Raw genomic sequence first — 22,924 nt, 5'->3', positions numbered from 1 at the left:
TGGCTTCGATTGGACGGGCACGCCTCGGGGGGCCTGTCTGTAGGCTGTTTGGAGAAGTTTAACGAATAGCCCTCTGAGACGGTCCGGAGCACCCATGCGTCTGACGTAATCCCAGACCAAGTCTCGGCAAAAGCCGTGAGCCGACCCCCGATGGGTAGGGGGTTGAGCGACCTCGCGGCGGGGGCCAGCCCCCGGCCGCTCATCCCGTCAAAAAGACGGCGCCGGTTTGGACACCCCCTGCGCAGCTGCTTTGGCGGGTCCCCCTCTACCCTGTTGGGTAGGGCGACGGGGTGGAGGCCTCGAAAAGGCCGGTGTAGATTTTTGAGGGTACCGCCTAGGCGGCTGTTTAAAAGGCCTCTGAGCCGGCGGCTTAGGCTTTGGACGAACCAGAGACGCCAGCGAGCGTTCCTGCTCCGAAAGCTTCTTGGTGGCCGCATCCAGGGAGTCGTCAAATAACTCCGACCCGATGCAGGGTAAATTGGCTAAGCGCTCCTGCAAGTTGGGGTCCATCTCGAGGGTCCGTAGCCACGCCAGCCGGCGCATGGCTACCGCACAAGCCGAGACCCTCGAGGCAAGCTCAAAAGCGTCATAGACCGCATGAAACAGATAGAATCTGAGCTGGGACAGGTTTGACGCAAAGGCGGCAAATTTAACCTTGTGCGACTCCGGAATCACTCCCTGAAAATCCGGCAGATCCTTGACCATGGACCTGAGGTAGGAAGAGTAGGCGAAAGCATAGTTGAGGACCCTTGAGGCCATCTGGGAATTCGCGTACAGCCGACGGCCGAATTTATCAAGGGTCCGACCCTCTCTCCCCGGGGGGACAGCAGCCGAGACTCTAGAAGGCTGCGTGCGCTTAAGAGCCGACTCCACCAAGAGCGACTGATGGGAGAGTTGCCCCTTTTCAAACCCTTTAGGGGGAAGGGTCCGGTATTTGGATTCCATTTTGGTGGGCACTACCGCCACTGTAAGAGGGGTCTCAAGGTTCCGCAGCAAGGTTTGAAGGAGGACCTTGTGAAGTGGGAGGCGGGGGGATTCCCGTTGAGGGGCAGGAGAATCTTGTTCCTCCAAAAATTCTGAGGTATAGTGCGAGCCTGCCGACAGGTCCACCCCCAAAGCCTTCGCCATGTCATGGACAAACTTGGAAAAAGAAGATGTCCGTGCAGGCGGGGAGGGTGACCGAGACTTCTCAACCGAGCCGAAAGGAGAGGCCTGGCGAGAATACCCGACCTGACCCCCGGACCCCGAACCCCAAGAGGCACGATCCCGTGACCTCGAAGGAGTCGGGGACACCGTCCGGCGAAGAGACCCCCGTGGGGAACCCCCCGGGGTACGGGGTATAGAGGCCCGTCCCTTCCGCCTCGGTGAGGAGGCACGGGAACTCTCCCTGATCGGGGACCGTAAAAGATCTGGGTTGTCGAGGCGGAGTTCCTCGACCCGCAAGGCTCCGGTCTCGGGCGGAGTCGAGTGACGACTCCTCAGAGGCGAGGCTCGAGACCGCTTCGACCGTTTAAGACGGTGCTTCGCCCGAGGCTTACTCGAGGGCGAGGAACCCCGTGACGACCTCGGGGACGAGGAGGAGGAGATCCGGCGTACCCGGCGCTGCTTGTCTCGGGATCGCACACTGACCTCGGGCTGTCCCACCCGGATCGGGTCCGAGGGAAGCATCGAGGCCGAGGCCGAGGGAGCTTCGGCCGCTGAGAGGCCGGTGCCCGAGGCCGAGGTGACCACCTGCGGGGCCCCCGAGACCGAAGACGAGGCCGAAGCCTGTTGCAAGGTCTCAATGGCCCCGGAAAGCTCCGAGGAGATCAAAGCGCGAAGCAACTCCTGGAACGCCGGGACGGTGAGACCCTGAGGCAACACCTGGGGGCGCTCCGCAGAGGGCGACCTCGGTTTCGAGTATTCCCTCGGGGCTAACCCCTTCGACACCTTGGGCTGGGTCGAGATCGACGGTCCCGCCGACGACGAGCCCGAGGATGGCTTCCTGGTAGATGAAACTGAGGAAGGAAGTGGAGACTTACCCGGGGCTTGCTTCTGCGAGGCAACCGGCTTCGCGGGAGCCGAGGGGTCCGACGTCGAGGCCGAGGTCGAGGCCGGGGCCGAAGCCGAGGCCGAGCTCGAGGCCTTCCCCGTCGGGGTATCGACGGCAAAGAGATCCGCCATGCGGGCCTTGCGTCGAGTAAGGGCCCGTTTCTGGAAGGTGGCACACTTAGGGCACGATGCTGTAGGGTGATGGGGCCCCAAACACCGAATACAGCACCTGTGAGGATCAGTGATGGACAAAAGTCTATCACACTTACCACACTTCTTAAAACCCGTAACGGGTCGGGACATGGGCCCAAAACAAGGCCGGGAACAAACGAGGTTCCTCGGCCACGGCTACCGGGAGCCCCCGGAGCGAACGAAAAAAGAGTTTTTTTTTTTTTTTTTTTTTTGAGGATTAAAGAAAATAAAGAAAGAAAACAACGTTAGCGCAGCGACCGCGTCGAAATTCCGAACACAGCCGCGGCGACAGAAGGCAAAAATAGCACAAATTTATCCACAGGGCTTCTGGCTCCGCGGATGAAAAAGAACTGAGGACCACGAGGTGGGGATGCGCCCTCTAGTGGCGAGAAGGCTAGCACATGCGTGGTGCAGTGTGCAAACTTGAAACTTCTAGCAAGTTTGCTGAAAAAGCTGTCCGCGCTGGGGCTCCGTAGATGACGTCACCCATGTGTGAGAATATCATGCCTGCTTGTCCTGGGATAATGACCTGTACAACATGCTTTGGTTCCTTGTCTCCTCCTAGAGGGTTGGATTTCTTTTTTTTGGTAGCAAAAAAAAAAAAAAAGTCCATCAAAAAGGCAGTACACTTTCAGGAACTATTGTACACAAGGATAACCATCAAAATCACATTAGACCAGACCATAACAATATGGGCAAATTTTTTCTCTTTGTGTCCCTCCAGACCAGCCTACACAGATGGGACATAACCAAAGCAATGAGCAGGAAGTTCTTTTTCATCCAGAGGGTGGTGGATACATGGAACGCGCTACCGGAGGATGTGATAGGCAGAAGCACGCTACAGGGCTTCAAGGAGGGTCTGGACAGGTACCTGGAGGACAAAGGGATTGAGGGGTACAGATAAGAGTAGAGGTAAGGGTAGAGGGATAGGATTAGAGGTAATTTGTAAAATTAGACAGAAACCACTGTTCAGGCAGTGGGCCTGATGGGCTGCCGCGAGAGCGGACCGCTAGGCGAGATGGACCTCTGGTCTGACTCAGCGGAGGCAACTTCTTATGTTCTTAGCATCAAGGATGGGACCCTCAGAACCCCATCTCAAATACTGCATCTGAGCTTTAAAAGCCATCTCCTCATGAATGCCTAGCAAAGGCAAAACACTGGTTCTCCAGGCTACTTTTCAACTGCAGGGAAAATAACCATAGCACAAAATAGTCTGATCTCTTCAGTACTGTACAAGATTATGTACAGTAGCTGTTGCTTCCCATCAGTTGTGAGTCTTCAGAAGGATGTCACTTTAAAACTCTGAACGCCTCTTCTGCAATGAACAGCTCCTTCTTCAGTTTTTCCTTCTGCAAGCAACCTTGTGTGTTCTGATCTTCTCTATTTTATTATAAGAGTATTTTTTCCATTGGTTTTTTCAAATTTCAGTGCTCAGAGGTCCCCTCTTCTTGGGTTTATGCTTACATATATAAGACTGCTGCTCCCAGGCCAATCTGAGTATCTATGGAGCCAGCTTGCTTTGATTCCCTTCAGGAGCGCAGGGTCTGTTCCTTTGGGAGCTTGTTCGCCTGCTGATTTATCAGAGGCTTGAGCGCAGGCTATATAATCCTTCTGTAACAAACCTCTGGGAATTAGAGAGCTGGCTGCAAAATTTCTGCCCTTGGCATAGATTTTCAGATGTTGGGAGTCCACCTTATTAGCAGCCATAAGATTTTCAAATTTCATTAAAATTTTATATTCTGCTTATTGGACTTCTAGAACTCAAAAACACCCTGAAAGGTCTGTGGGGGAAAAGATCCACTCTGAGGCCATGAGCAATGATGTGGTGAAATGCTAGCGATTGGCGGTCCTAATTCCCCAGTCTGGAGTCTACAGGACCAATTTTGTCAGTCCTTTATGGAAAGCCTGCTTAATGGGCCCAGGCAGCACTGGGCCCATATATGTTACTTGTATCAAGTTAGGCATAGTTCAACTGTTTAGTTTTTAAGCTGTAATATGACTTTGTTTTATCAAGTACATCGCTTAGAAGTTTTATAGGCGATATCAAATTTTAAATAAGCCTAAAACCTTGAATGTGCCAGCTCCGCCTCAGGGGGATCATGTTTTTACATTTCTGAAATTGTTTGAGCTTATGAATTTCTTTTGGTCACATGATTTGTGAGTGTATAGTGTCTACTTAAATTGTTTGACTTTATTATGCCCCTTTGATTATATATGGTGTTTTTGTATGACCTATTTTACTTACAGCTTAAAGACACACAGTTTAGTCTACATTTTTATCTACATCAACCAGTAGTAGACTGTCTTTAACATATCTTAACTGCCACATCATGATAATCATCAGTGCTTATTTTAGTATGTTAATATTTATAGCGCGCACATTATGCACTATGGAATTCCGGTTTCTCATTCTTTATTGGCTGCTTTTGGATCTATCTTCACATCCTTCCAAGTCTTTTGCCACCATTTTAAACAGCATGCTTACATTTGGCACCTCTTTCAATTTCAATCAAGGTTAGCCAATTAGCATGAACAAGGTTGGCACCACAGAATTTCTCATTTATATCTTTCTTATAGGACCCCTGAGGAAGATATGTTCACCAAAACACAGACCATGTAAGGTCTGGTAAGACAATTGTGTGGACTATTGTACTTATTTGTTTTTATGGTGAAGAGTGACTAATAAATCATCATTTCGAACATCTACATCACAGTGAAAGGGGAGACCTGAGCTCTGAGGTCAGAAACCCTCAGTCAGCTTTTTAGGAGTCCCTACCCCAATTTTCCCCATTGGCTTCACTAGCCTTACTCGCTGCCAATGTGGTTCCTGTCTGCCTTCAGCATAGGATTTCACATGGAATTAGAGAAAGAACATCTGCCTCAGATTCACTGGACGAACCTGGTCTTCAAGCTGCCAGTTGTACAGAACCTCAATCCCAGGAAAGCATGCCACAAAAGGGAAGGAGGTGGGGGGGACGAGCATGCAGCCAGTCCATTGTTAGGCCCAGCCTAGTCAGAAGAAAGTCCAGCCATTGTACTCGAGCCTCTAAACAAATCAAAGATGAGAGCAGTGACACAGGGGATGGCCCCTGAGCTCTAAAATAAATGCTAGCTAGGTGTCCGAGGGGCTGAGCCTGCTAGCAGCAGAGTTCTGCCATGCGACTTTGTCTTCTCTCAACTCCAGGTACCGAGTCTCCAAAGATCAAGTAAACTGAGGGAGCAGGAGCAGCTTCCTGGAAAGGAGGTGGAGTTGGAAAACATGACTGGCAGTTGTTCTGCAAGCACCTTGCTGGTTGGGATATAAGACACTAGCATTCAGGACCACTAGACATTGCACTAGAAAAGATTTTTTAAAATTGCATTGCATTTGGGCAGTATCTCTACTGGGTTACATGGATGACATTACCCATCCTTGAATATTATGCCTTCTTGTCTTCAGCAATCCATAGGTGACCTTCCCTTCAGGGACTCCCCTGGTATGAATGGCATTCTTGCCCCTAGGCATGTTTCCATTGCAACTAGTGCCAAGTTTACAAACATTTTTGCAACTAGCATTAACATATGCATTAGGTTAACAGTGCATGGCTTTTCATACCAACCTCTCAAAAGTCTCAGTCTGAATGACTAATCATCCATTGCTTAACTACAAAATAAAATCAAAACAAAGCCAACGGCATCCAGCTTTATTAAAGACACTTTCCATAAACAATCATGGCAATTCAGGCAGGACGTGGGTTACAATTTGCAACATTTTAAAAGAACTTTCAACACCCTCTCCCCATGGACTACCAAAAACATTAATTACTATAAAACCCAATAAAAATAAATCTTCATTTTATACTTTTTAACAGGGAAGTTTAGAGTAAGGGTGGACACTTTCACATTTAGTATGTTGTTTAACAACTGTTCACAAGCCTACCCTGACTGAGGAAAACATTTAAAACTGCAGGACTTAATCCCAAAATGCCAATATAAAAAATGAAAACTTCATGCCCCCTGTACCCCTCCCCACCCTGAGCCATGCCATTTGACAGCCGCTGGGAACTAGAACTCAGACGCAAGTTACATTAGCACCAATGTGGGGATCTTTAGACCCACCTGACACCAAGGGTGTTAATGTTGTAATGTATCCATAAAATAGCTGCCCATTTCACATGCTTAAATCTTATCTGATAGGAGTCTAGGAATGAAAGATACAAGATGTAAAACTGCAGTTTTAAAAATTAATCCCCATGGCGCTGGGTGGGTCAGATCAGCAAGTGCTGTATTGTCTGGAAAACCAGATTCCCAGCATCCTATTCTTCCTGGTCACAAATAACTGGTCTGGAAAAACCACACTTTACCCCAAGCTGAGAAAGAATGGACGACAATTAGCCCCTCCTGTACCCCCCAAAACAAAGCATTCTGTGTGCTAACATAGCTTAAAAAAAAGTAAAACAAATTTTGCATTTTTATAAAACTTGATAAAAAATAGTATTTCAAACTGTACAGTCACCAGAAGTACACAGTTATCAAAAATTCACACAATTTACTTTGCATCTCCAGCTCCTTCAGCTTTCTGTGCCTGCAAAAACAAACACATGATCAAACTTGTTAAGATCTAAGACTATACGTCTACATTATACTTTGGGCATGCAAAACATGTATAGATGTAATTGAAAAAGCCTTATATTTGGGTAGACCGGAAACCTTTACATGTAGTTTTCTAAGTCACAACTGCTATTCTGACCATAAATTTAAGAAGGTGTTCATACAAGGACTGAACCCAGTCTGCTTCTGTAAATCACTATCAGATTAAATCAAACAAAGATGAATTCTTCCTTGCAAACATTTAAAATGCTTTATGTAAACAGCTATTTGGAAAACAGTTTGTGGCATTAATTGCACCACTTCAAGTATGACAAGATAAGCATAATCCAAAGTTCATTAAGACCATCTGCCCAGCCAGTTGCAACTTTCTAGATACTCACCTGATCTGATTTAGCTTCTCCGTTTTCTGCAGGATTATTTCCCTCTTTGCCAGAATCGACCTTCCCTTTTTTGCCTTTGGGTAACTTATCGGCTTTCTACAGAGTTGCAAGAAAAGGTGAAAGTTAATTGGTACTCCCAACATGTCAGTACTGGCTGTGCCTTTCAACAGCAGTTATGTTACCCAAATTATGGTTCTTAACCACCTATAAAATGTCCTGTTTCTTCTACTCTGTGACCTCAAGCAAACAATTTGCTGTTTAGACCCCTGCCAAGATGGTTTACTGTACCTAAACAATTAAGTTTGGCTTAATTGGATTTGGAAAAGTTAATTCCAAATCAGAACACGGTTTCCATCCATGGAAGGTTCTAACTTTTTTGTCTACTAGAGCTATATGGTAAAAAAGTAGACTTGTGCAATTCTGTAAGATGTTAATACAGTGGTTGACATTTCTGAGAAGTGTTTCTGATATTTAAGAAATACTGAAGAGCAAGAATCAGTGATTACTTCAGACAAACAGGTGAAGGGAAAACGATTACTTCATAACAGATGTTATCTGGGGACAGCAGGCAGATCTCGCATCCCTCCCACCTCATTTTTAGCTTGCTTACGGAACTGAGGTATCACAAGCTGGTGTTGGGTGGGAAGGCACTTGCGCGTCTGCAGCATGGGCATTTGTGAAGTTTCTAAAAACTTGGTGACAACACACTTTTACCACTTGTCTATAATGGGCTCTGTGAATGTTGCCCATATGTGAAAATATGCGCTTCCTGCCCCGGATAACACCCGTCACAGTAAGTAACTGCTTTATCCTAGGACAAGCAGGCAGCCTATTCTCACATGTGAGACTCATTAGCTTACTGCAATGGGATGGAGAATTGGTAATTAAGAAAATTTTGTAATACTGCTTGGCCAAAATGACCATCTCATCTGGAATAGGATTCTAGACAGTTGCAAGATGTGAATGTGTTAATTGAGGACCAAGTAGTTGCTTTGCAAATTTCATCAATGGGAGAGAAACGTAAGAAAGCCACTGATGCTGCCATAGCTTGGCCCTTGTGTGCTATAACATGTCCCTCGAGTTACAACCCAGCCTGAGCATTACAGAAAAATACAGACTGCTAGCCATGTGGAAATTAAGTCTCTTGGTTACAGGCTGGCCCAATCTATTAGGACCACAAGAGATGAACAGTTGTGAAATCCGGTGTGGCAGAGTATGTAGTAAGCCAAAGCATGCTTACAATCCAATGTATGAAGAGTTGTTTCTCCATGATAAGAACATAATTGTCGCTACTGGGTCAGACCAATGGTCCATCATACCCAGCAGTCCGCTCACACAACGGCCTTCTGGTCAAAGACCAGCACTATGAGATTAGCCCTGAGTACGTTCTGGTTCAGCAGGAACTTGTCTAACTGTCTTGAATCCCTGGAGGGTGTTTTTCCCTATGACAGACTCCGGAAGAGCGTTCCAGTTTTCTACCACTCTCTGGGTGAAGAACTTCTTCTTTACGTTCATACGGAATCTATTCCCTTTCAATTTTAGAGAGAGCCCTCTTGTTCTCCCTACCATGGAGAGGGTGAACAACCTGTCCTTATCTACTAAGTCTATTCCCTTCAGTACTTTGATGAGAATGAGGCTTCAGGAAGATGAGGCACAATGGACTGATTTAGGTGAAATTGTGACTACTTTTGGAAGGAATTTAGGATGGATGTGAAGAACCAGCTTGTCACAATGAAATACTGTGTACAATGGGTCAGACACCAATACTTGAAGTTCACTCACTCGAGCAGAAGTGACAGAAATCAAAGAGACCACTTTCCATGCCAGATGCCCAAGATGAGTGGACACTAATCGTTCAAATGGTGGTTTCATCAAACTGGCAAAAGACTACATTAAAATCCCAGACAAGTGAAGGTGGCTTAAGCAGTGGTTTGGAGTTGAAATCTCTATAAACCTGGAAAAAGAGGTAGAGAACCATCCGCAGCTTGACATGTGCCCTAAAAAAACCTCCAGGAACGGTCTACAAGAAAAAGCCTGTAACTTGGAAACACATCTTGCGGAAGTAATAGCCACCAGAAAAATGGTCTTTAAGAGTAAGGTCCTTCAATGTGCAGGAGCCCAGAGACTCAAAAGGAGGGCACACAAGCAAAGATAGTACCAAATTGAGATCCCAGGCTGGAACTGAAGACTGGAGCAACTTAGCCACCCGCAAAATCCAAACATCCAGAGAGATTAAACGCCACCCATGCAGCAAACCATGAAACACAGATAAAGCCGCAAGCTGCACCCAGAGGGACCAGGAAAGGCCCCTGTCCAGATCATCCTGCAAGAACTCCCAAGATGTGAGGAAGAGAAGCGTGGACCCCCATTCCTCAAAGATATGCCAAACTCGCACATAAGCCCAAGAAGTTGAAAAGCATAGTTACTTACCGTAACAGGTGTTACCCAGGGACAGCAGGCAGCTATTCTTACATGTGTGTGACATTCATGAAGCCTGGATGCGGACAGCCTCGCAGACTTGCTTGAAGAAACTCAGAAGTTTCGAGTCTGTCGCACAGATTGCCTTCCTGCCCAGCACAGGGCACATATCCTCAGTTCAGATAGCTAGTAGAGAAGCCAACCAGGGGAGGTGGGTGGGTTGTGAGAATAGGCTGCCTGCTGTCCCTGGATAATATGTGTTACGGTAAGTAACTGCTTTATCCCAGGACAAGCAGGCAGCCTATTCTCACATGTGGGTGACCTCCAAGCTAACCAGAATGGAATGGTGGGAGTGTTGGCAATTCAGGAGAGTAAATTTTGTAACACTGCCTGGCCAAAATGGCCATCCCATCTGGAGAAAACATCCAGACAATAACAAGAGGTCGAGGCTCTTTGTTGTGAGAGATGTACCATGTAGAAAATCTAGCCCGTTTTTGGTGGTAGAAGTGTCTAGTAGCAGGTTTTCTGGAAGCCTCTAAAATGTCCCGAACAGGTTGAGAAAACTGAAGGTGAGTTATGTTGAGAGGTACCAAGCTGTCAAATGTAGAGACTACAGGTTGGGATGAAGTAGAGATCCTTGACTCTGTGTAAGCAGAAATGGAAAAACTGGTAGAAGGTATGGCTCCCTGCTGCTGAGTTGAAGAAGAAAGGAGAACCAGGGTTGCCTGGGCCACCGAGAAGCTATTAGAATCATGGTGGCATGATCGGTCTTGAGTTTGACAAAGAGTCTTGAGAATGAAAGGGAATGGAGGGAATGCATACAGGAAGAGATCTGTCCATTCCAGAAGAAAAGCATCTGCCTCGAGGCAATGAGGAGCGTATATCCTGGAGTTGAATTTAGGCCATTTGTGGTTGTGGGGATATGCAAAGAGATATATTTGAGGAGTTCCCCACTGAGAAAAAATGTGATGAAGAGGCGAGGAATTGAGTGTCCATTCTTGAGGTTGCAGAAGACTCAACTTGTCTGCCAGACAGTTTTTCTCTCCTTGAATGTAGACAGCTTTCAGGAAGGTGTTGTGATGGATCGCCCAGTCCTACACCCTTTGAGCTTCCTGACAAAGAGGGAGAAAGCCTGTTCCTCCCTGCTTGTTGATGTAGTACATGGTGACTTGATTGTCAGTCCGAATAAGGACTACCTGGTCGTGAAGAAGATGCTGAAGTTTTGAGAGCATTGAAGATCGCTCTGAGTTCCAACAGATTGATGACACTGACAATACGTGCTGGATTAGTGGTCTTGAGTACGGAGACCATCGAGATGAGCCCCCCAAGTGTAGGTTGAGGAATCTGTCGTGAGGACCTTCTGATGAAGGGGATGTCTGAAACAGTAAACCTCTGGAGAGATTGGAAGAGAGCATCCACCAGTGGAGAGACTGTCTCAACGAAGGAGTGACTGTCGAGAGTGGATTGCAAGCATGTGCCCACTGAGATGCCAGTGTCCACTGAGGAATTCTGAGGTGAAGTCTGGCAAAAGGAGTCATGTGAACGATCAAGGCCATGTGACCGAGTAGTACCAGCCTGTGTCTCGCCGAAAGGGAGACCACTTTGCGGCAAAGCTGAAGGGGAGACTCCAGACGCTGCTGAGGAAGGAATGCTCCGAGTTGGATAGTGTCCAGAACAGCTCCAATGAACTGTAGATTCTGAGAGGGCTGAAGGCGGGATTTGGGGAAGTAGATTTCAAATTCCAAGCTTTGTAGGAATCGCGTAGTCCATTGGGTCGCTACAATAACCCCGAGATGTTAAAACCTTGATAAGCCAGTCGTCCAGGTAGGGCAATACCTGAAGACCATGGTTCTGCAGAGCTGCTGCCACCACCACTAGGCATTTAGTGAACACTCAGATGATGCCAGGCCGAAGGGTAGCACTCTGTACTGAAAATGCAGATTTCCTACCCGAAACATGAGGTACTGACAGGAGGCCAGATGAATGGGGATGCGAGTGTAAGCCTCCTTGAGATCTAGAGAACATAAGCAATCATTCTGATCTAGAATGCGATAAAGGAATGCGCCAGGGACAACATGCAAAACTTTTCTTTGACCAAAAATTTGTTGAACCCTGAGATCTAGTATGGGCCGCAGATCGCCCATCTTCTTCGGAACTAGGAAGTAATGGGAGTAAAACCCCCTGCTTTGCTGTTACAAGGGAACTTCCTCGATGGCACGGAGAAGAAGCAAGTTTGAGCTTCTTGATGGATGGTCTGGGATGGATTAGAAGGATACTCTTGGAGGAAGCTCTGGTGGAACCCGAGTGAAATGATGAGACTATCCTTCCCTGATTGACAGCACCCAGAGGTCCAATGTAACGGTCTACCATCAATGGTAGAAATGATGGAGAAGACATGGCTCTCAAAGCAATATGCCTTACCAGTATCGGTGGTAAGGCCAGCTGAAGCACCTTGGGGAGGTGGGAGAAATGGGGGGGAAGGACCTGACCTGTTGAGTGTGACATCCCCAAGGTTGGATGGACCCTCCCCCCAAAAACAGAGTCCCCCCAAGCTCAATCCAGCACCAGATAGGACAAGGCCTAAACAAAACCAAGGAAGATTACACAAGCTTACCAACCCCTCCTACTGGAGACTGAGACAAGATTGATGTGTACTGGGGAATGCACAACCCACTTGTACTACAGCCAAAAGTTATGTCTCAGTCTCCACCTGCTGGTCATGGTGAGCTATTACCCATCAGTGAATTATGCCAGTCTGGAGAGAAGCTGAAACAGTGAATTTTGGTGTGATCACTTCAGCTCAGTGGGTGTCAATTGCAGACATGAGATTCCTTCCTCAGAATTTCAGATACATGCATAGTATTGTGTACAGTATCTTTCTTACTGAAAGTAATCTCAAATTTCCATATCAATCAGGCAGTGCAGTTGCCTGCCTTCACTCCCTCAGGATCAAGGAAGAACAATGAAGTGCTGAAATTGTTGATGTGCAGTGTTGCTATGGTATCTGATCATCTTTGTGCTGGCGCACACTGCTCATAAAAGCCAACCAGCTTTGAAACTGATTACAAATTGGATCTTTATGGCTATTTCTTCCACCTATAGTGGAAGTTGAACGCAATCGCCTATATCTGTAAAGGTGCACTTCGCTAGAAACATGGTTTCCTCATGGGCAGAATCTTCAGCAATGACCCCAAAAGAATTTTTAGAAGTAGCCACTTGGTCCTCTCAATATATTCATGAAGTTTCACAGGATGGATGTAGTAGCCATGAAGGACTCCATTCTCAGTGTTCTCCCCAGAAATTTTTTCCAGCCGGGTGGCATGAAAAAGTAGCCGGGTGGGATGGGGAAATTTGGTGGCAGGGAAAATTAACCCCCTCTTACTTAGGCGCGCTAGTGTTTTTAGAGCACGGAAACCCCCGCACTATGCGGGAAAACTAACGCCAGCTCAATGCTGGCATTAGCGTCTAGCGCACATGCTAAACGCACACTAAAACCACTATCGCAACAGTAAAAGGAGCCCTAAATGTGTACTCTTTTTATTAGTTAATTATTATTATTATTTTCCAATGCTCAATATGACTTCCTTTTAAAATGACCAAGTCAAAATGATCTACCAACAATAAAATTTAAAAAAATACAAAGCATACTGTACGCAGAGAAAATGTTAATTATTTATATTCCGCGTGTTTTCAAAGAGGTCAAGGCAGATGACTTTATGCAATGTCACCTCAGGAACAACTATACAAAAACAGATAAATATACCCCCTTCCTTTTTGCTAAATCGCAATAGCGGTTTTTAGCACAGGGAAATGCGTTGAATGCCCTGCGCTGCTCTCGATACTCATAGGCTCCCTGCACTAAAAACCGTTATTGTGGTTTAGTAAAAGGGGGCCATAGTGCAAAATATAGACAGCAGATATAAAAAGACTGCGAGGCCTCACGAGAATATCGGGGCTCACGGCCAGCACCCGGGTCAGACCCCCACGAGGCAGTGCCCAGTGAACATGCCGGGGTCGGGGACCTCCAAGGTCCTGAGGAGCCCCTCGGAGAGGAATCCCGGGACCCCCGGAGCGAACCTTTCCGAGGGGACGAACGAAGCAACCTCGGGTTCGAGAGGGACAGTTCAGAGACCCGAAATGCCTCGACGTCCCGGGCCCGCGGGGAGCGCCCCCGCCTCGGAGGGGAACCCCTGGAACGCTTCGGGCGCTAAGAACGGCGCTTCGAGCGAGGGTGGCCCGCAGGCGAAGAACCCCCCGAGGAAGACTCTGACGACGAGATCCGTCGAGTCTGGCGCACCCTGTCCCGAGGCACATGGATGCTACGCTCAGACTGGGCTGGGGCCGAGGCAGGCTGTAAATGGGCCAAGGCAGAGGACAGCTCCGATGAAATAAGAGCCCGGAGAATGTCCTGAAAAACCGGGACCACCATCATGGACGGCATGTCGGTAGCAGCTGTACACTCTACAGAGGGCGACCTCGGGAACGAGTATTCCCTAGGAGTAGAGGACTTGGAAGACAGGGCCAGGGTCGACCCACCAGGCCCCACCGAGGATGACTTCTTCGCCGGACCGGCACCTGAGGAGGGAAGCGAGGACTTACCCTGGGAGGGCTTTGAGCCCGAGGACCAGGGCTTCGAGGTCGAAGACAGTTGAGGCCAGGCCCGCCGAGGACTCAACTACAAACAGCTCCGCCATGCGTGCACGACGTCGGCCGATGGCCCTAGGCTGAAAAGTCGCGCACCGGGGGCATGAATCCGTGGGGTGGTCAACACCCAAACACAAGAGGCACCACCGATGGGGGCTCGGTGATCGACAAGAGCCGATCACACTTGGTGCACTTTTTAAACCCCGACAAGGGCCGGGACATGAAATCCAAAAAGAGACCGCGACCAATCGAGGCCACGGCAACCCGGGAGCCCCCGGAAGCCGAAACATGAAGTCAATTTTTTTTTTTTTTTAAAACGAAGAAAATAGAAGAGAAAAAATGCACAGCGACTCCGAAGTAAACAACAAAGCCGCGGTGCTAGAAGGCAGTCAACACGGAGAAACACTAGAACAGGGCTTCTGGCTCCGCGGAAACTACAGAACTGAGGACCACGAGGTGGGGATGCGCCCTCTAGTGGAGCGGGAAGGCATTTTGACCACTAAATTGAAAATAAAATCATATTTCCTACCTTTTTGTCTGATGATTTCATGAGTCTCTGGTTGCATTTCCTTCTTCTGACTGTAAATCCAATATTTCTTTCTTTCTGTCCCTCCCCTTTTCTTTCTGTCTCTTTTTCTCTCCCCCCTGCCTCCCTGTCTTTCTCTCCCCCTGCCCTCCCTCTTTATTTCTGCCTTTCTTTCTCTCTCTCTCTCCCCGTCTTTCTTTCTCTCTCCCCCCTGCCCCCCAAGCCATCGCACCAATTTCTCCACTTCCCCAATTCTTTCCCTACCCCCTAAGCCACCATGCCGATTTCTCTCTGCCGGCTCCCCGAGCCAGGCCAGACACATACAAGCGCCGGACTCACAAGACTTCACCTCTGACGTCAATTCTAACGTCAGAGAGGAAGTTTCAGGCCAGCCAGGTAGCGATTGGCTGGCCCAGAACTTCCTCTCAGACATCAGAAGTGATGTCGGAGGTGAAGTCTTGTGAGTCCAGTGCTTGTACGTGCCTGGCCTGGTCAGGGAGGCAGGAAGAAAAAGAATGGAAAGGCAACGCAATCAACTCGCATTGCCTTTGTGATCTACTGGTCGATCACAATCGATCATTTGGGCACCCCTGCTGTTATGGTATCCTGTCCTGAGGAAAGGGGTTTAGTCCCTAAAAAACTGCCTTATTTCCATTTCCTATTTATAAACTTTAATCAATACAGTTAAAATACTACTTGATTCTATGTAAAGCAACAAAATAATTTTTTCTACCTTTTGTCATTTCTGCTTTAATCATCTTCTCTTCATTCTTCTTTCTATTCAGCTTTTGTCCCCGCTCTCTTCCATGCAACATCTGTCCTCTCTGTCCCTTCCACCCAGCCTCTGCCCTCTCTCTATACCCCTTCCATCTACTGTCCACCCTCTCTCTGCCCCTTGCATCCACTGTCCACCCTCTGTTCCATATGGCATCTTCCCTCTTTCTATGTCCCTTCAATAAACTGTATACCCTGTGCCCTTTCTCTCCTTTGTACATGATTAATTTCAGCTTCACCCCCCTCCCCTATGCTCTGGCATCTCTCTCTTCTCCTTTCCTTCCCACTCCACCCCATAGTCTGGCATCTCTATTTCTTTCACTTCTCTCCCCCATGCCCTGGCATCTCCCTCCTCCCCTCATGTGCTGACATCTCTCCCCCCACCATGGTCTGGTAGCTCCTTTCCCTCCCATGATCTTGGCATCTCATACCTTTCCTCTCCCTTCTCTGGTCTTACTTCTCCCCTCTCTCCCCCCAATTGGGTGCAGCAGCAGCAGCAGCAGCTTTTCTCTTCCCCCCCCCAATTGGGTGCACCAGCTTTTCTCTTCCCCCCTCCCCCTCCAAAAATTTGGTACAGCAGCAGCAACATTTCTCTTCCCTTTCCCCTCCCCCAAAAAATGGGTGCAGCAACAAAACATTTCTCTTCCCCCTCCCCTCCCCCATTCGGTGCAGCAGCAGCATTTCTCTTCTCTTCCCATCCCCTCCCAGCTCACACACCCATCAGCAGAGTCACTAGGCAAGTTGTGAGCTTCCCTCCATCGCTGACCTATTTTCCATAGGTCAGCAACAGAGGGAAGCTTACAACTTGCTGCTTTTACCTGCTTCGGGCCTTCCTCGTTGCCGGGTCCTGCTTACTTTCTGTTTCCGCGAAGGCAGTACCCAGCAGCGAGGAAGGCCCAAAACAAGTAAAACCGTTAACCTCAGTTTGGTGGGATAAGACTTTAGAAACTTGGTAAGCCCTACAAGTGGTTTGCTGCTAGGCATGCTGGGACAAGGCAGGGAGGACGGGGGTTTTCGTTACAGAAGTTGCACAGGCTGACATGCGCAGACAGGCCACACAGGTAGCAGCTTCCCAATACCTCGAACACGAGTCCCAGCAGGATGACCATGGCCATGCCCGACACCATATCGGCGTGATTTTGAATCACGCACTTGTGGCGGAAGACCAGGGGGTTCTTATTTTTCTTCTGCAGTACCACGCTGGCTGGCCAAGGGACTCACTGCCTGTTCTGCACCGCAGCGCAACAACGAGCGCTAAGAGGGGCCAAGCACGCAGACGCTAACCCTCCCCCCCCTCTTTCCAGAGACAAACTGAAAACCAACCGTCCTACCAGCCCACCCCACCTCCTCTCCCTCCTTAGGCACAACTCACCACGCACATAAGCTTGCTTCTCTCCCTCCCTTCCTTTAACTCGCTGCCCTATCTCCCGCCTTAGCCTGCAGCGAATTGAACCCACGCTCCAGGGTTTAAAAAAATTTTGACAGCCAACAGGATGACCATGGCCACGCACGACATCATATCAGCATGATTTTGAAATCATGAACTTGTGGCTGAAGACCGGGGGGGGGGGGGGGGGGGGGGGGGCTCTTAATTTTTCTTCCGCAGTACCATGCTGGCTGGCCAAGGGACTCACCGCCCGCTCTGCACCATAGCGCAACAATGAGCACTAACAGGGGCCAAGCACGCAGATGCTAACCCCCCCCCACCTCTTTCCAGAGGCAAACTGAAAACTAACCGTCCTACCAGCCCACCCCGCCTCCTCCTCCCTCCTTAGGCACAACTCACCACACACATAAGCTTGCTTCCCTCCCTCCCTTCCTTCAACTCTCTGCCCTATCTTCCGCCTTAGCCTGCATCAAATTGAACCCATGCTCCAGGATTTTAAAAAATTTTGACAGCCGGGCGCTCACCTAAATTAGCCGGGCGCTTCGCCCGGCTATAACCCGCTAGGGAGAACACTGCATTCTGCCCATCTGTTCCGCTCTAGACCTGGAATAATGTGTCACACTGCAAGGAAAGATTAGGTTACTTCTAAGCTTTCTATTAGACAGACATTCTTGAAGCCCACCCAATCATTTTCCTGCTTATCACCAGGGAATCTGGACATCTTGTTTCTTTCCTTTATCCAGCATAGCCAAGGACAGAGATTGCAAAGAACCTAGTGTATCTGACAAGTCTCCTATAGGTTGCACTCCAGTAGGGGACTTTGTTTCCACTTTATATATTTCAAGTGGTTAAGTTTTGTTTCATCCGTTATATGTTAATGAGCAGAAATGGTTTTTGGAGACAGTTCCCATACCTATCCCTACTCTATTTCCTCTCTAAAGCTATGCTTTGGTATGAATTGAGGACAGCCCAGAGAGATAGGTGGAGCAAAAGAATGCTAACAAGGTTCTCCACAAGAATTCTCGTGGGAATAGATTTGATTACCTACAGGTTCAGGACTAATGTGTCTACTAGAAAGATTACTAAGGCAAGAACCTAGTCTTCCCTACCTCTGCAGCTACAGGTAAGGATGGAATAGATCTTAGTGGACATGGGTTAGATTTCTTTGGGGCAAAGTGAAATTTCTAGCCCTATGCATCTCTTGTCTAACCCATTTTTTAAATGGATCATTAAAATAAGCACCACTGTTATGTACCAAGAATTACTAAAGTACTAATATAAAAGTTTAGTTTAGTCATGTTAATGAAAGCAAGTAACTTACTTTTGGAGCAGCCTTTTTAGGTTTAGGCTCAGGCTTGGGTGGGGCAGGTTTCTAAATTTAAAAAGAAAAAATTTCAGTCACATCAAATTTAACTATGTTATAAGACATTACGCCTTGAAGGCATTATCTAAAACACTTACAGCTGATAACCTTGCAGATCTCCGCTGTGGCTGTAAAAAAAATAAATAAATAATGAATTCTTAAGTAAAATTGGATATAAACAGACTATTAGTTTTCAATGATTTTATTTCAAACTGTTGTTAATTGGCATGCATTGCAAAAAATTGTCCACAATTTCTTATTCAAACCCTAAAAGCCTATCAGCACTAATCAAGTTAAAATTGATACGCTAATTGAGTTTGAAACAAAGGGGCTATTCTGCTCACCTCATCTTTAGTTTTTGCTTTATCTGCCTTGGTATCTCCATCAGCCTACAGTAAGAAAAATCAGAGTATTATCTATTTTGCTTTCAATACATCCAGTAAGGTTTAAGAGTAGATCTGATTTCGCACAAAAATAATCCAGTGTCAGGTCAAAAGCGCGCTGGGACAAAGGTGCGCGCCGCAGAAAATTACTGTTTTTACGGCTCCGACGGGGGGCAGAACCCCCCACTTTACTTAATAGAGATCGTGCCGGTGTTGTGAGGGGTTTGTAAGCCTCCACATTTTACTGAAAACTTAAGTTTACAGTAAAATGTGGAGGCTTACAACCCCCCAAACCCCTCACAACACCGGCACGATCTCTATTAAGTAAACTGGGGGGCTCCCCAACAAAACCCCCTGACGGAGCCCCTAAAAACTGTAATTTTCTTTGGCGCGCACCTCCGTCTTGCGCTCAGTTGTCGGCGCGCGCCTTTGTCTTTTGCGGGGTTGTCTATGAACCAAATAATCCTATCCACACAACGACTCCTATGTAGAGAGTGGAACTAGAAAAGGAGAGGTGGCCAGTATTAAGGAACCATGTTTTAAATTATGCTCCATACTCAACTACTTCAGACACGGGATAGCATCGCCCAACGTACATGATGCTACCTTCATATTCTGTACAAGCTATACACAGCACAATACTCAAAAAGTTTAGTGTTAGCACTTGTCTTGCTGGGATTACCAAGTCTTAATTTTCATTTAAACAGTATTCATTCCCCCCTTTCCCAGTTACTTATGATTGATGATCACCAAGGAAACGTCAAGTATTTTAAGATACCTGATTTTTTATTTGAATAACTGCCGTTTGTTCACACGTGTTAATGCTTCTGGTTTAGCCTCTAAATTACTCTATGGCAAGTGAGCAGCGTTTTAGACTCTGCCACCGTCCAATCAAAGGGTTGTTTTCCCGCTCACAACACAAAACCAAGTCCCGACGCGCTCCAAGCGCAGAGCTTTTAAAAAAGCCACAACCCCGTTACAACGCGCCCAGCCCATAGGCCCGTGCCTGAAGGGCATCGGATACGAGATCCTCGCCCGCTCCCCTAAAACCCCCAATTTGCTCCGACAAAGTCCTACTCTTGGCCGGACTCACGCCGCCCGCCCCCCCCCCTCCTCCTCACCACCATCATGTCACCACCGCGTTACCCTGACCAGCCCGGGAAAAGGGACGCGAAGCGCACAAGCACGCGCCACGCAGCGGACAGTCCAGCGAAAGCGCGCGCGCACCCCCTCCCCCGGCACGTGAATAAGGAGAACGTAAAGGGCCCGCGCGGCGGTAGAGAGGGCAAGACCCGCAAAACCCTCGAGACTATTGACGGTTAGCCCCGCCCCTTTAGGGGAAAAAAAAAAAGAGCCAGTCTCGCTGGGCGGGAAAGCCCTCCCGCCCCGTCAGGCTTCTTCCCGCGCTTTTCGTTAAACAAACACACAAAGACTAGGCTTTACTAGAGAACTCCACCACCCATTAACCATATTTTTTTTTTTAAATTTCGATCGGAGCGTGAAGCTTTAGCGATCACTATCTTATCTCAAAGACTCTTCCCCGCCCTCCAGAGTGGACAGGCGCGCGCACGGGTACGAGCCCCAAATCCGCCCGCCAAAATAAAATGGCGCAGGCTCGCTATAAATTCTAACCGCCCCCACCCCCCCCCCTCCCCATCTTTTTTCTCTACTTCACTCTCGCCAACTTCACCTCACCTCCGGCTACCGGCCATTACCACCGCCGCCTCCTCCTCGAGCGCCCGAAAACAAACAAAAAAAGCGTCCCGCACGTTGTGGGGCGTAAATACGGCGAAGACGCCAGTCACTCGCCGCCATCATGGTTTCTACGAGACACCAATATGGCCCCTCAGTCATCGGTGGAGAAGAACCCCGCAGACAGAGTCCGCGGTTTTTTTGGTTTTCTTTTTCCACCAGCCCATTGCAAAGATATAACGAACGGAACAAATCGGCTAAAATTAAAGCCCTCAACTGGAAGCCTAACGCGTTAGTTAACATCACGGTTTCCAAAATGGAACAATTTTGACGTGTTTCGTTCTCCTCAGCTCGTTCTACCTAAAAAATCCTTATTTGCCTTTTTTTTTCCCCCCTTGATCAAGCCACCATATTTGATTTTCTTTTCCAATCGCTCTATTAAAAAGATTGAAAGCGACGGCGGCTCCACTTCAAACTCCCGACTGCAACGAGAAAAAAAAATAAATAAATTACCGGATCGCGTTAATAAAACGTAGAAAGAGGCACCAGGCCGCAAACACCAATAACTGAATAGTTTATCAATATAGCAATCGGGGAACAAATGATAATAATAATAATTAAAAAAAAAAAAAATCACAATCGGGCGGAAAACGCGCGCCGCTCGTACCTTTCTCTTGGGCATGGCGGCGGGGCTCGTCGGGCTGTGCGGTCTTTGCGCGCGGGTGTGACCGAGATCGGGCGCTGTTGCTGCTCCGGCTCCTACCGCTTTCTGCGGCCTTTTGCGAACTAAAAAAAAAATAATTCGAAATCGGGTGTTTATAAAGTTTTTATAGAAATGAAGATTCAAACCGGTTAGAACCAGATTTTAACATCCTGCGCCCGGGGATTGGCCGGCGCGCGTCACGTGGGTGGTGTTTTTTTTTTTTTTTTTTAAAGGGGCCGAGGGAGTCAAAATTAAAAGGGGGAGGGGGGAGGAGACGGAGGTCGAGGCTTGGATGCCCAGACTCTAGTTGGGGGGGTCTCTCCCCTCCCCCTTCTAAAATGAAAGCCCGTATATTAGCTGTGGGTACAGAAAGTGGGGCACCCAAATCGGTGCAACAAAAGGTGGGAGGCTTGAAGTTGTTGCCCCCACCCTCCCCCCGGGTGGAAGCCCGCCTGGCTTTTTCTCCGCTGTCCCGCGCATTTGCACGGCCGGAGCAGGAGGTGTGTTCTCCAAGCAGGCTTTGGGGACATGGAAGAAGGGGCTCGTGGTAGAAAGGAAAGGGTGGGGGTGAAACGCGGTGCATGCATTTTTTTTTTTTTTGGGGGGGGGGGGGAGCGAACTGGGGGTCTCTCCTCCAGCAGAGGAATTTTGATCCCTCCTCGCGCTTGGCTGCCCCCGGGTGGACGGAGCTGTCCCTTCAGCACCTGCGCCTCTGCCCCGGAGTGGGACGGGGGCAAGCGCGCGTTTCTGCTTTCCCCCGTCCTTCACCTCTCCTCCTCCCCCTTTGAACGTCGCCGCCGGGAGATCGATCGAGGGAGACTTGGGGGGGGGGATCGGATGGTGAAAGCCTCTCTTTTCAAAGAAGCTCTGTTTTTGCACGATTAGGCGATGGGTTGAGATGTATCCCGTCCAAACATTGGAATACAAATTCAAAACAAATCTGTATGTTTTGCACAAGAAATATTCAATATCGGGAAACCCAAATGTTTCTTCTTGTCACACACCAACCCCCACCAGCAATCGTGTCTTTTTTCTTTCTTTCTCTTCCTAAATGTGTTGATCATTCAATCATTAAAAAGCTTAGGGATGCATTTAAAAATAAAACTGAACAGCTAGTTAAATAAGGATGCCATGAGCTATTTATAGACAACTGCCAATAATAGGTTTCCTTATAAAATGTAATAATAGAGATTAAAAATGTGTATTTTAAATGACCCTCTAATATGTCTGTGCTATTATAACTAATCTATATAGATTGTAAAAAGGAAATCATTCTATTACAATTGATCAGGGTCATTGTAAGGGATGGGCAAGCAGGGTTATCACACCATACTGCCCTTTAAAGTCAGTCTACATCTATGTCATTCTGAAAGGAAAAGGGGTAGATAGAATTCTGGCTGGGACTTAGAAGGGGCAGCTGGAACTTTGCCCATAGGGTATAGGGTAACATTGGAGCGGTGGCCAGATGATGTGTTTAATGCTACCTGATCCACAGTGTAGAGAATGACACAGGGACAAATTTGTCCCCCGTCCCCACAGGAACTCAATTTCCCTGTCCTGTCCCTGTGAATTTTGTCGCCATCCCTGCAAACTTTGCCTTAACCACACAAGCCTTGAGCACTTATGATATTAAAGTGTTTGAGGCTTGTGCAGATGAGGATGGAACTTGCAGGACTAGGGCAGGGACAGGATAAGAACTCGCGAGGATGGGAAAATTTGTCCCCATATCATTCTCTTCCAAAGTGCCAAAATACCTAATTCTAGTGCTAGGTGCAGTTTTCACGTTTGTATTCCATGCACCATGCCTGAGTAGGCAGTTGTCTTTGCTACCCACTCTCATC

At 47.9% G+C, this 22,924-nt stretch overlaps 1 protein-coding gene across 1 annotated transcript; it reads right to left on the bottom strand.

The window, feature by feature from the left end:
* Positions 1 to 6,391: 6,391 nt before the first annotated feature.
* On the bottom strand, positions 6,392 to 21,271 carry HMGN2 (high mobility group nucleosomal binding domain 2). Its single transcript, XM_033954851.1, has 6 exons — positions 21,048 to 21,271; positions 18,650 to 18,694; positions 18,404 to 18,433; positions 18,264 to 18,314; positions 7,194 to 7,289; positions 6,392 to 6,787 (listed from the first exon to the last, which is right to left on the bottom strand). The coding sequence occupies exons 1-6, from the start codon at positions 21,060 to 21,062 to the stop codon at positions 6,752 to 6,754; spliced, it is 273 nt and encodes a 90-aa protein (XP_033810742.1). The 5' UTR covers positions 21,063 to 21,271; the 3' UTR covers positions 6,392 to 6,751.
* Between the last annotated feature and the right edge of the window lie 1,653 nt (positions 21,272 to 22,924).

This window comes from Geotrypetes seraphini, chromosome 8, assembly GCF_902459505.1.
Source record: "Geotrypetes seraphini chromosome 8, aGeoSer1.1, whole genome shotgun sequence".
Classification (NCBI taxonomy): Eukaryota; Metazoa; Chordata; class Amphibia; order Gymnophiona; family Dermophiidae; genus Geotrypetes; species Geotrypetes seraphini.
This window is presented reverse-complemented; position numbering and strand designations above follow the sequence as displayed.

Excerpts from the sequence above, each read along its gene's own strand:
- HMGN2 (XM_033954851.1), bottom strand. Across the intron at positions 18,434-18,649 it reads AAGCAAAAACTAAAGATGAG|CCACAGCGGAGATCTGCAAG; the intron begins GTGAGCAGAATA and ends TTTTTTTTACAG. Across the intron at positions 7,290-18,263 it reads CTAAAAAGGCTGCTCCAAAA|AAAGCCGATAAGTTACCCAA; the intron begins GTAAGTTACTTG and ends GCAACTCTGTAG.